At 43.4% G+C, this 14,061-nt stretch overlaps 1 protein-coding gene across 1 annotated transcript in view; it reads right to left on the bottom strand.

The window, feature by feature from the left end:
• Positions 1 to 377: 377 nt before the first annotated feature.
• Positions 378 to 14,061, bottom strand: part of LOC132420994 (RNA polymerase-associated protein LEO1) — a 49,157-nt gene continuing 35,473 nt past the window's right edge. The window contains exons 10-12 of the mRNA XM_060005961.1: positions 13,552 to 13,738; positions 10,043 to 10,140; positions 378 to 660 (exon numbers count right to left, since the gene is read on the bottom strand). Coding sequence (XP_059861944.1) covers positions 556 to 660; positions 10,043 to 10,140; positions 13,552 to 13,738 — 390 coding nt within the window. The 3' untranslated portion in view covers positions 378 to 555. The remainder of the gene's footprint in view (positions 661 to 10,042; positions 10,141 to 13,551; positions 13,739 to 14,061) is intronic.

Here is a 14,061-nt window from a genome sequence, read left to right as displayed (position 1 = left end):
GAAGACAGAGGCAGAGATTGGAGTTATGCTGCTACGAGCCAAGGATTAGTGGGATCCTCCAGAAGCTAGGACAATGCAGGGAAGGATTCTTCCCTTTAGAGGGAGCACGGCTCTGCCGACACCTTTATCTAGGATTTATAGGCTTCAGAACTGTGAGAGAATGTGTTTCTGTGGTATTAAGTCACCCAATTTGTGGTGCTGTGCTACAGCAGACCTAGCAAACGAATACGATTACGGAGGCTTTTTTGTGCCCCTTTTAAAACTCTGCACCCCAGAAGAATGCCTCACTCGCTTCACCTGGCCCTTGCAAGGCTTCTCTGTGGGGCCTGGGAGGAATTCACTAAAACCTAAGAATTAGTGTAAGGCATTAACAAAATCAGCCTGCTTTGGGAGGGGTCAATTTCTTGAACAGAGACCTGCTTTTTAAATTTTTTTATTACAATTAAAATTACTCAAAAGCAAATCAATTTATTTCAGTCAAAATAATTCATGTTTACATCATATTTATAAAACAAACTGTACAATAAAATACATAAAGTTCTCACATTTTCTACTTCAATCATCATCTTCTTCCTCTTCGTCACTGATCACGTACTTCTTGTGCTTTTTATTTGCTTTATCATCATCTTCTGCTTTTCTCTTTCCAGAAGGCTCACCTTCCTAAACAGATAAAAATTTGAAGAATCTCAAAGTTCATAGAGAATATTTCTAGAAAGGTTTATCAAAAGTAGCTCTGAGCTGAATAACCCTCTGAAAACCCCAAAATAACATAAATTTTAATAAGAACATTTACTAGCTGAATAAAACCAGTGGTTAAAGTCATGGCCAGTTTCCAAATCTACAGGTACTGGAGGCATTCAAAATGACTACGGAGTAATAACAAAACTAACCCTAAAACCCAATTTCAGGCCCATGAGGGCGAGCTAAGCAATTATGACCCAGTCGCACAGGGGGAAGAAGCTGTTGTACATAGAGAAGAGCTGCAGGAAAGTGGAAATGGGCTTTGCCCTGGGAAGAGTTAGGGCTCTCCCAAAGAAGTCAGCCTATATAACCGCTTGTTCTGCTGACTATTTTGAGCATAATTAGGCATTTACTTAAACTTTTTTCTCCACTTGCTGAGCATTTCACTTCTTCGTTACCTAAAAAGCATTCTAAAGACTGTCAATTTTTTTTTTTTTTTTTTGTGGTACGCGGACCTCTCACTGTTGTGGCCTCTCCCGTTGTGGAGCACAGGCTCCGGACGCGCAGGCTCAGCGGCCATGGCTCATGGGCCCAGCCGCTCCGCGGCACGTGGGATCTTCCCAGACCGGGGCACGAACCCGTGTCCCCTGCATCGGCAGGTGGACTCTCAACCACTGCGCCACCAGGGAAGCCCTAAAGACTGTCAATTATTTATTTATTTATTTATTTATGGCTGTGTTGGGTCTTCGTTTCTGTGCGAGGGCTTTCTCTAGTTGCGGCGAGCGGGGGCCACTCTTCATCACGGTGCGCGGGCCTCTCACTGTCACGGCCTTCTCTTGTTGCGGAGCACAGGCTCCAGACACGCAGGCTCAGTAGCTGTGGCACACTGGCTTAGTTGCTCCGCGGCATGTGGGATCCTCCCAGACCAGGGCTCGAACCCGTGTCCCCGGCACTGGCAGGCAGATTCTCAACCACTGCGCCACCAGGGAAGCCCAAGACTGTCAGTTTTTTGAAACAACTATTTCTTGTTTTGGATGTACTAAAAACTCACATAATAAAGATTTTTTTTTTAATATTTGAAAAAATATTTTTGAAGAAATTAAAGGCTTTCATACACAAGTTTCCACTGCTTAAAGTCACGTTGTATAATGTTCTAATAGAAACAAAAAATTTGGTAAGTTTTCTAAAAACACTTCTTACAGATAGAATTTGAACAGATCAACATTAAATAATATCAAAAATTGATTAAAATGAAATGATACTAAATATGATACTCCAGAATTGCCTTAACAAGACTCCTCACCAAAAATAAAACAGGGTGAACAAAGTTTAAAAGTTGAAGTTGGGGAAGGCTAAGCATCTTACTATCCTGTCCAGAGAATGCTTCTGGATGTAGCATACAAGCTGGCATAGCCACTTTTTCTACTGCCTGGCCCTCTGAGGAGAAGATATCAATACTATCTCACACTTGTTTCCTGCCTTATTATCCCAAATGCATCCCCACAGAGCTGAAGTCATAGGAGAATTCAAAGGGGTAAGTTATGAATCCACAGGAAAAGATCCAGAAGTCCTCCTGCACTTACTTCCCAGCTGGCAGCAATAAAGTTACCCCAACAGCAACCCTGGAGGATGGATCCTGCCCCCAGGCTGTGACAAGCCTCCTTTCTACTTCCCAGCCTTGAGCAAACCTAAACACTTCTCTCCCAACCCCACACTGGCAAAGGCAAGAAGCACATTCACTACTACCACCACTTTTCCTTTATTTTCAGCTGATGAATCTTATCTTAAACTATTTACATGCCAGCCTGGTTTGTGGCAACCTTCTCCAAGTAAACTTCAGTGTGTATGGTCTCTTCAGCTCTAAAGTTCTTTAATAGGTTTAAATTTGAGTGAATAAAAGAATAACGGGCATGGTAGGTCTAAAAGGTGGTAGAGCCTGTCCTAAAGGAACCTAGACAGGGCCAAGCAGCTGGGAAGTCAGGAGCCAGGTCAAAGCTCTCCCAAAGAAGTCTAATTGGCACCGGTTCTAATCCACTGTCTCGGGTAAGATGCTCTGGAATTCTGCTCTGAAAATCCTTCCAGGACCGACTTCCCAGGCGGCTACAGACAAGCACAGTAAAGCCCAGCAAAGGCATGCAGGCCTGCTACTCCCAGGACTTAGAAAGTTGAGTGGCAACCTTCAGGAGACCTCATTTTGTGAAAGCAGGGGTGTGGGATTCTGCCTTAGTGAACTTGGCTGGAATAAATCCCCGTGCCATGTAAATGCAACAAATAACAAAAATACTCATATATTAGATGCACACAGGCTGACAGGAGAAGATGACGAAAGAGTAGGATGCGGAGATCACCTTCCTCCCCACAGATACATCAGAAATACATCTACATGTGGAACAACTCCTACAGAACACCTACTGAACGCTGGCAGACGACCTCAGACCTCCCAAAAGGCAAGAAACTCCCCCACGTACCTGGGTAGGGCAAAAGAAAAAAGAATAAACAGAGACAAAAGGATAGGGACGGGACCTGCACCAGTGGGAGGGAACTGTGAAGGAGGAAAGGTTTCCACACACTAGAAGCCCTTTCGCGGGTGGTGACTGGGGTGGCGGAGCGGGGGAGCTTCGGAGCCACGGAGGAGAGCGCAGCCACAGGGGTGCGGAGAGCAAAGCGGAGAGATTCCCGCATACAGGATCGGTGCCGACCGGCACTCACCAGCCCGAGAGGCTTGTCTGCTCACCCGCCTGGGCGGGCGGGGCTGGGAGCTGAGGCTGGGGTTTCGGAGGTCAGATCCCAGGGAAAGGACTGGCAGCGTGAACACAGCCTGCAGGGGGTTAGTGCACCACGACTAGCCAGGAGGGAGTCCGGGGAAAAGTCTGCAGCTGCCGAAGAGACAAGAGGCTTAAAGGAGCTCCAGAGACGGGCGCGAGCCGCGGCTAAAAGCGCAGACCCCAGAGACGGGCATGAGACGCTAAGGCTGCTGCTGCCGCCACCAAGAAGCCTGTGTGCGAGCACAGGTCACTATCCACACACCCCTTCCGGGGAGCCTGTGCAGCCCGCCACTGCCAGGGTCCCGGGATCCAGGGACAACTTCCCCTGGAGAACGTACGGCGCGCCTCAGGCTGGTGCAACGTCATGGCGGCCTCTGCCGCCGCAGGCTCGCCCCGCATCCGTACCCCTCCCTCCCCACGGCCTAATAGAGCCAGAGCCCCCGAATCAGCTGCTCCTTTAACCCCGTCCTGTCTGAGCGAAGAACAGACGGCCCTCAGGCGACCTACACGCAGAGGCAGGGCCAAATCCAAAGCTGAGCCCCGGGAGCTGTGAGAACAAGGAAGAGAAAGGGAAATCTCTCCCAGCAGCCTCAGGAGCAGCGGATTAAAGCTCCACAGTCAACTTGATGTACCCTTCATCTGTGGAATACATGAATAGACAACGAATCATCCCAAATTGAGGAGGTGGACTTTGGGAGCAAGATAGATTATTTTTCCCATTTTCCTCTTTTTGTTAGTGTGTATGTGTATGCTTCTGTGTGACATTTTGTCTGTATAGCTTTGCTTCCACCATTTGTCCTAGGGTTCTGTCCGTCCGGTTTTTTGTTTGTTTACTTTTTAAATTTTTTTTCTTAATAATTATTTTTTATTTTAATAACTTTATTTTATCTTACTTTATTTTATTTTATCCTCTTTCTTTCTTTCTTTCTTCCTCTATTTTCTCCCTTTTATTCTGAGCCGTGTGGAGGACAGGCTCTTGGTGCTCCAGCCAGGCGTCAGTGCTGTGCCTCTGAGGTGGAAGAGCCAACTTCAGGACACTGTCCACAAGAGACCTCCCAGCTCCACGTAATATCAAACAGCAAAAATCTCCCAGAGATCTCCATCTCAACACCAACACCCAGCTTCACTCAACGACCAGCAAGCTACAGTGCAGTATACCCTATGCCAAACAACTAGCAAGATAGGAACACAACCCCACCCATTAGCAGAGAGGCTGCCTAAAATCATAATAAGGCCACAGACACCCCAAAACACACCACCAGACGTGGACCTGCCCACCAGAAAGACAAGATCCAGCCTCATCCACTGGAACACAAGCACTAGTCCCCTCCACCAGGAAGCCTACACAACCCACTGAACCAACTTTAGCCACTGGGGACAGACACCAAAAACAACGGGAACTACGAACCTGCAGCCTGCGAAAAGGAGACCCCAAACACAGTAAGATAAGCAAAATGAGAAGACAGAAAAACACACAGCAGATGAAGGAGCAAGGTAAAAACCCACCAGACCTAACAAATGAAGAGGAAATAGGCAGTCTACCTGAAAAAGAATTCAGAATAATGATAGTAAAGATGATCCAAAATCTTGGAAATAGAGAAAATGCAAGAAACATTTAACAAGGACCTAGAAGAACTAAAGAGGAAACAAGCAATGATGAACAACACAATAAATGAAATTAAAAATACTCTAGAAGGGATCAATAGCAGAATAACGGATAGCAGAAGAACGGATAAGTGACCTGGAAGATAAAATAGTGGAAATAACTACTGCAGAGCAGAATAAAGAAAAAAGAAAGAAAAAAACTGAGGACAGTCTCAGAGACCTCTGAGATGAACACAAAGCTTCCTAATACAGCCATGAATGCAGGTCCCTAAAGACACAGGAACAGGCAGCCCAATTGTTGGAGTTGTCTTCCAACAATTTATTTTTTAGACTGATTGTAAAACTCACATTAGAAACCAGCTCTCAGAGTTTATTTAACCCAAAATATACCTAAGAATATATACAAATAAGGGTGTCTTAAAGTATAAGTGACCAACACCAAGAGTGTCAAGGCTTCCAGGGAAACACATTCAGAATCCCAACCACACTGGAGGGGAAGCTGGGACTACCCTGGTTCCAAGTTGCTGATGGCTCCATAAACAGAGGGGCCTCTAACACGTAAGGCAGGGCTGACAAGGGGGGAATGGACGCTCCACGAGGCAGAGCTGGGGGAGGAAAGAGAGACATGGAGAGGAACCAGACCACCAGCACCACATTCTAGGTAGTCCTTGGCAGGTCATCTCTTTCATCCAAGAAAGCTGAGGCCTGGCAGTGATGCCCTTCCTTCCCATTGTCTGCATGTTCCTTTCCACGGCAGTCTTTCCCTTTTCCACAGTTTCTTCTACTACCCATCTTTCCACTTTTGCTGTAATTTAGGTTTTCTAAAGTTTTCACTGCTTACAAAAATAAGGGAGGATAAAAAGTTCTGTTTCTCTCCTTTTTTGTAACTTAGACCCTGTTGGGGAAGGGAAGCTAGCATTCACCCACTTTCATATCTGTTATTTACTATAATACAACTTTACAAGGCAGCGAGCATAAACCCCATAGAACAGATGAGGAAACAGACTTGGAAATGTGAGATGACTTGCTCAAGGCCATACAAGTAGTATAAAATAGCCCAAGATTCAGTAATCCAGTTCATTCTAATCCAGACCCATGCCCTTTCCCCATATCAAGGAATGCTCTGGTGACAACGGTGTTTCTCTGGGGTGGGGACTTGGGGTCTGAAAACTCACTTTATCTCAGAGGAATACTAGGCTCATGGTGTGTGGGTAGGGTTTAGTGTGCAAATAAGGAGAGGGACCTAGAGCAGGTCTGACCCCTTTCGTCCTCTCTCCCATAGTGACCCATGCCAGGACTTGAACTGGGGCAATAAGGGGAGGCAGAGGCAGGGGTTGGGAGGTCCAGGCAGAAGTAAAGTCTCTGTTGTCAGGAAAGGGGAAAGGAGGGGTACAGGAAGACTTAACGGCGAGTATTTGGGTGCGGAAGATAGAGGTATAACAGACAGCTAGGAGGCATTTATTTTAAAATAAAATGCCTGTATAACAGACAGCTAGGAGGCATTTGCAAGAGACATTTTTAAGTCAGGAAGTTACAGGTTTGCAATCGCCCAGACTAGAAGAAGACTATTTGATGGATCACATTTAGAAATCTCATTTCTGAGAATACTAGAAATAAACAGAAGTCCCACGGCACTTTTCAAGTTTTATTCACAGTTTCTGCTTGCCAAAAAATAAAACAGCATCTGCTTAGATGAGGATTCCTGTTTGCCAACAGTTCAACATACTATAAATGCATGATTAAGATGTTTCCTATCTAATTTAAAACAAGTATGTTGCAGAATAATTTAACAATTTTTGTCTAGTTATCTTCCATAGCATGCCACTTTCAAGAAAGACTGGGAAATATTAAATGTTGTAATTAACAATAACGCAAGAACAAAATTCTGTTTCACATGAGAAAAGAGCTCACAGAAGCTCACAGTTCACAGGCCAAAATGATCAAAATACATTAAAATCATGAATAACAGGAACACAACAATGTTCCCACAATATGGCAGAACAATCCTTTGAATAACCCTCCCATTGAAAATTACAATGATGAAAAACTATGAACAAACCAAAGTGATGGCAAGAAAATAAGGTGTAATCAGAGACCTAAAATTAAGCAAAAGCAAGAACCCACAGAGATAAGCACAGCACGAAAGCAGGCTTTCTCCTTGAAGACATTTACCAAACTGTGTGAACATGAGCTTAAGGTTTTATGCCTTGCAGGGTGCTGAGGACAGGAGACAAGGGCCAAGTGGAGCAGATTAATGGCAGACCCCAAAGGACTGTATCTTTAGTGTTCAGGTGAAGTAGAAATAAACCCAGGCCCATTTCTCTGAGGCAGGGGTAAGCAAACCTTTTTGGTAAAGGGCCTGAGAATAAATGTCTTAGGCTTTACAAGACATATGTATGATTTCTGTTGCAACTAATCAACTCTGTCACTATAGAAGGAAAACATCCATAGACAAATACATAAATGAATAACCATGGGTGGATTCCTAAAAAACTTTATTTGAAAAAACAGGTGGCAGGCCAGATTAGGTCAGTGGGATGTAATTTGCCAACCCCTGTTCTAAATGCCTGCAGGATAATTTCTAATCTCTAACATTAGAACTAATTAACAGGGGATTAAAACAAAAAATTTAAAATTTCTAGGAAAATTCATAACCACAAGTCAGAACCCATACTTCCAGTAAAACTAAGAAGACCTTATTCCAAGAATATAATTTAAAGTAGTCCCAAGGTACCTGGCAGAAGCAAATATATACCATCTTTGGAGGAATCCATCAATCTAAACCACAAAAATTCCCATTGATCTGAGCTAAGTAAATCAGTTGCAGAGCACATGGAGAAATAAGTCGTCATGAAAAAGAGCCAGCAGAAGTAACTGGCTGTAAAACCACACATGTAAAGATTTTAGACACTGGAATTCTCAGACATAAAAGACCATACATGTAGGTTTCAAATATTTAAAGACATTAAAAGGAGAAACTGAAAAATATAATTTAGGAGCAGAATTTTAAAAAATGACCAATTAGAAAAAGAAACTAAACCGCTAGAGATAAAAAACTGAAACAAAGTAAAAATTCAATGCAAGAGATTAACAATGTATTAGACAGCTAAAGAAAGAAGCACTGAAATAGAAGGATCTGAAGAACTGTCCTAGAATGCAGGGAGATAAAGACATGGAAAATATGAAAGAGAGACTGAGGATCTGTCATGGAGGATAAAGTAAGAAGGAATAACATGCATCTAATCAGAGTTTCAGGAAGAAAGGAGAGACAGAATGGTACAGAAGTAATATCTGAAGAATTAATGGCTGAGAAATTTTCAGAACTGATGAAAAATACCAATCTACAGATTCAGAAAATCTAACAAATCCCAATCAGGAAAATAAAAGGAAACACTAAGTAACATACCATAGCAAAATTCAAGAATAGCAAAGATAAAAATAATCTAAAAAGACTTAAATAGGGACTTCCCTGGTGGTGCAGTGGTTAAGAATCTGACTGCCAATGCAGGCAACACAGGTTCAAGCCCTGGCCCAGGAAGATCCCACATGCCTCAGAGCAACTAAGCCCTTGTGCCACAACTACTGAGCCTGCGCTCTAAAGCCCGTGAGTCACAACTACTGAAACCAGCACACCTAGAGCCGGTGCTCTGCAATGAGAGAAGCCACCGCAATAAGCCCACGCACCACAACAAAAAGCAGACCCTGCTCACCACAACTAGAGAGAGCCCGTGCACAGCAACAAAGACCCAACGCAGGCAAAAATTAATTAATTAATTAATTAAAAATAAATAAATAAAAGGACAAAATAAGTAGGCCATGGGGATGTGATGTACAGCAGAGTGACTACAGTTAATAATACCGTATTGTGGCCTTCCCTGGTGGTACAGTGGTTAAGAATCCGCCTGCCAACGCAGGGGACATGGGTTTGAGCCCTGGTCCAGGAAGATCCCACATGCCACAGAGCAACTAAGCCCATGCGCCACAACTACTGAGCCTGCGCTCTAGAGCCTGCGTGCCACAACTACTGAAGCTCGCGTACCTAGAGCCTGTGCTCCACAACGAGAAGCCACCGCAGTGAGAAGCCCATGCACCGCAACGAAGAGTAGCCCCCGCTCACCACAACTAGACAAAGCCCACGTGCAGCAACAAAGACCCAACGCAGCCATAAATAAATAAATAAATAAATAAATACTGTATTGTACAATTTAAAGTTGCTAAGAGCATAGATCTTAAAAGTTCTCATCACAAGAAAAAAACATATAACTATAACTAAACATATAACTATTGTGGTGTGATCATTTTGCAATATATACATATATCGATCAAATCTTTATGTTGTATACCTGAAACTAATATACTGTTATATAATGTTACATGTCAATTATATTTTGAAAGAAGACTTAAAATTTCTCAGCACCTGTACTCTTATAATTTGAAAAGGATACTGTCAAAAACATAAGTTAAAATTCCTTTGGAAATTTATTTCAATAATAGATGGGAATTTATTTTCTTGAATTACTCAATACTATTTCAAATATGAGTTCATCTAAATAAAAACAGATTTTTCTACCATAAGAATTATTTCTGTAATTTAAAAAATATATTGAAAATAAAAAGAGAAAAAGAAAGAAGAGATACATGCTCTGATCTACCCATACTAATGATTTCTAGTTCTCTAGTCGAGCCTTGTATCTCAGGGCCATGTGTCTTCCCCCAGGCCTTTCCATCTACCTGGCATGCCCACCCTGGCTGGTTTGCCCTGCACACCTACCATTATTCCTTCAACACCCAACGAGAGGTCTCCTTCTCTGAGCAGAGGTATCAGACCCTCCTCTGGGCCACCCCTAGTCCTGTTACTGGATTTATCTCTCTGAGCTTCAGTGAAGTGTGTAGACATCTATCTGTGCTCCTGGGCTGTGAGCTCCTTTTCATTCCAGGAGTTGACTTGTAGGTACAGGGTAAACCTCTAGAATTGAATAAATTTGGTTTACCTCATCACTGGTGAGTTTCTTTGCTTTGAGTAATCGTTGAGCCTTATCTTCTTCTGATCCCTCATCACTGTCTGATGAATAGATTCTGGCTCGTTCCTCTGAAAGCAAAGGAAGAAGATTTGTAAGTGACTTTCAAAGACAATGATCCATTCATTCCCAGATTTTTCTTCTGATGAATATCTTTAGTTCCTTTGTACATTTTTTCCAGAGGAAACAAATAATTAAAAGTTTTTAAAACTTAAAGGTAAATGTGGGCTTCCCTGGTGGTGCAGTGGTTAGGAATCTGCCTGCTGGTGCAGGGGACGCGGGTTCAAGCCCTGGTCCGGGAAGATCTCACATGCCACGCAGCAACAGAGCCCGCGCACCACAACTACTGAGCCTGCGCTCTAGAGCCAAGAGCCACAACTACTGAGCCTGCGTGCCACAACTACTGAAGCCCATGCGCCTAGAGCCCGTGCTCCGCAACAAGAGAGGTCACCGCAATGAGAAGCCCATGCACGGCAACGAAGCATAGCCCCCGCTCACCGCAACTAGAGAAAGCCCATGCACAGCAAGACCCAATGCAGCCAAAGATAAATAAATAAAAATAAATTTATTTTTTAAAAAAAGGTAAATGTAAGTTTAGATATGTTGAAATGAAGCACTTATCCTCTCAAATACAAGAATGGTTTATCTGACCACTTTTTTTTGGTATCTGACCACTTTTAAATATTAAAAAGGCTTGTGCAAGCCGATTAAAGAGACAGACACCACTATTTCCAAATAAGTTTTTAAAGTCTGAGTCATTCTTTTATCAGGGTAACAGTTAATTCCAAAATAAGTTTTAAAGATAAAAGCAAGAGGTGGGGGCTTCCCTGGTGGTGCAGTGGTTGAGAGTCCACCTGCCGATGCAGGGGACACGGGTTCGTGCCCCGGTCCGGGAAGATCCCACATGCCGTGGAGCGGCTGGGCCCATAGCCATGGCCGCTGGGCCTGCGCCATCTGGAGCCTGTGCTCCGCAACGGAAGAGGCCACAGCAGTGAGAGGCCCACGTACCGCAAAAAAAAAAAAAAAAAAAAAAAGCAAGAGGTGGTTTCCTGGTCCTGTAAAGACGGTTTGTTGCCAAGTGGACATTTCAAAGGGAGATGGAGATGAATAACAGCCTGTGCTGATGCCCCAGCCCAGATGAAGCACAGGTAGAATAAGAACAGGTGATGTTAGACCAACCCCCTCACCTCAGAACCCAATGCTCTCCCCTTCTCCCCACTCCCTGCCTATCTGACTATTGGACAGAACTGATCACTAATGAACTTCTCCATTAGGTTTTTAATCACTGGGAAACTGAATATTATATAACTCTCCCCTAAAAAATCCTCAACTTTTTCATTTTTATTTAGTGTATATGTGATTTATTTCCACAGGTAATATTTTCTGTGGGAAATCTGCACTAACAAAAAAAATAAAAATAAAAATAAAAGGTCTAGGGGCTTCCCTGGTGGCACAGTGGTTGACAGTCCGCCTGCCGATGCAGAGGACACGGGTTCGTGCCCCGGTCTGGGAAGATCCCACATGTCGCGGAGCTGACCGCTGAGCCTGGGCGTCCGGAGCCTGTGCTCCGCAACGGTAGAGGCCACAACAGTGAGAGGCCCGTGAACCACCAAAAAAAAAAAAAAAAAAAAAAAAAAAGTCTCTGTACTATAGTCCCAAAATAAATAAAATGCAGTTGCTGTGAAAAAGAAGAAGGGAGTTTCACAGGATGGTCAGAGAAAGGGAAAATTGGGTGTTCTTATAATTTATCATTCTAACAGGGCAAAACCAGGAACATGGTCACCCAAGGTATACCTTACATTGTACAGTGATTCCCAAATCTCTATCAAAGCTAACCTGGGGGTATTAGATCCTCATTTTATAGATGGGGAACTCAGTATTCAGAGACATGGAGTCACTTGCCCAAAACCGATGAGTGGTAAGAACAATGACAATAGTTTGGGGTAACATTTATTTAGTACTTGTTATATGCCAAGGGCTGGATGAAGTACTTTATATGTATTATGTCATTCGATTCTCAAAACAACCTCATCATGGTATAAATACTATTACTAATAGGTTGTTCTTTTCTTGATAAGGGTAACAGAAAAGAGGTACTGTAACTTTCCAAAAGTCATCTAACTAAAAAGTAAGAGAGTTGGGAATTCCCTGGGGGTCCAGTGGTTAGGACTCCGTGCTTTCACTGCTGAGGGTGTGGGTTTGATCCCTGGTTGGGGAACTAAGATCCCGCAGGTCGTGTAGCACGGCCAAAAACAAAACTAAACAAAAAGTGGCAGAGCTGAGTCCAGCCCAGGTCTTCCATCTTCAGGTTCAGTTTGCTTTTTTAAGCATGACATCTTGCTGCAGGCTGTGGGGAAACTTCTAGAGATAGACACGTCAGAAGTCAGATCGCCTTGGTTCAAGAACTGTCCACGTACCAACTATGTGTCTTTGGGCAAGCCACTCAACCTCTCAAAGTCTCCGTTTCCTCAGTAAGAACAAGACAAAAATGGACCTTGAGGCATTATGCTAAGTGAAATAAGTCACACAGAGGAAGACAAACACTGTGATCTCACTTGTATGAAGGATGTAAAAAAAAAGGAAAACAAAAAACCAAGCTCATAGATACAGAAAACAGATTAGTAGTTGCCTGAGGTGTGGTGTGGAGGGTGGAGGAAAGGGTGAAGGGAGTCAAATGGTAGGAGCTCCAGTTAGAAGATAAATCAGTCATGGGCATGTAATGTACAGTGTGGTGACTAAAGGTAATAACACTGTACTGCATATTTAAAAGTTGCTGAGAGAGCAGACCTTAAAACTTCCCACCACAAGAAAAAAAATTCCGTAACTATCTTCGGTGGCAGAAGTTAACTAGACTTATTATGGTGATCATTTCACAATATATACAGATACCGAATCATTAGGTTGTACACCTGAAACTAATATAATTAGTTCAGTAATCAATTTTTTTAAAAAAGAACAAGACAATACTAGTAACTGGGTCTTAACATTGTTATGAGGATCCAATAGGATGCATGTTTGAGTATTTGCCTGGGATTCAGTATGTGCTGAATAAATGTTAACCATTATAAATTATTGGTTGTGAAAGAAGGGAATATGCAATGGAGAACTTTGAAAGAAAACACATGTACTCGCTGAAAAACTGAACTTCCTGATTCTTAAAAACTGAACTTCTTGATTCTTAACTAGTAATTTAAAAAGTTGAGAGAAGTTCCAAATATAATCGGCAGACTTTCAAATCAGAAAGCAGAAGCTCAAGGGATGAGTCTGAAAGCGAGAGGGCACAGGCAGCTTCTGCCCTTCCAGGCTGACCTGAAAGGATTCCACAATGAGTCTTTAGCTCTGTAGACCTCAAAATGTCTCACTCATTAACACTGGTTCCTTAAAAACAAAATGTCCAGTGACTGAGCATTCAGAGTATGCTCAATGCAAAGATAAATTCCTGGACCCTGACATGATGACATTTAATTTCTGCCCAAACTCACCTCGAATGCCCCCTTTGTACCGGTTTTTAATGGCAGCCAAGCTGATGGACTCCTCACCTTCCTCCTCCTCATCATATCGATCAGGTTCTAGGTAGCTAGCACTCAGCCCCCGCTGGTGCTGTTTCTCTCTCATGCGGCGCTGCTGAGATTCCCTACGAATAGAAGCCCTCAAACGTTCTTCTTCTTTCTGTAAAGAAGCAAATAAATTACTGAACTTTAAAACAAAAAATGAACTCACTTAGTGCCCCCTTGAAACTACTTTACTGTAAAGAACATGTAAATGCCTCGCCCAGGATAACACCAGTTCCTATGTCCTCAGGGTACAGTTCTCTCCACTTTACACCTCTGTCACCACACATGGTCATCATCTTGTTCGTTCGAAGGCGTGAAGAAAACACAGGGTGAAGAGGCAAAGGCTCCCTCCCTCACACCAACCGCCCCATCAGAACTGGCACCGGCACAGCCTTGGGAGATGCAGCGTCCCCTGTGCTGCCAGGCAGAGCCCAGAGT

Source organism: Delphinus delphis, chromosome 2 (assembly GCF_949987515.2).
Source record: "Delphinus delphis chromosome 2, mDelDel1.2, whole genome shotgun sequence".
NCBI classification, from domain to species: domain Eukaryota; kingdom Metazoa; phylum Chordata; class Mammalia; order Artiodactyla; family Delphinidae; genus Delphinus; species Delphinus delphis.
The sequence above is the reverse complement of the archived record's forward strand: the minus strand, read 5'-3'. Positions and strand labels throughout refer to the sequence as shown.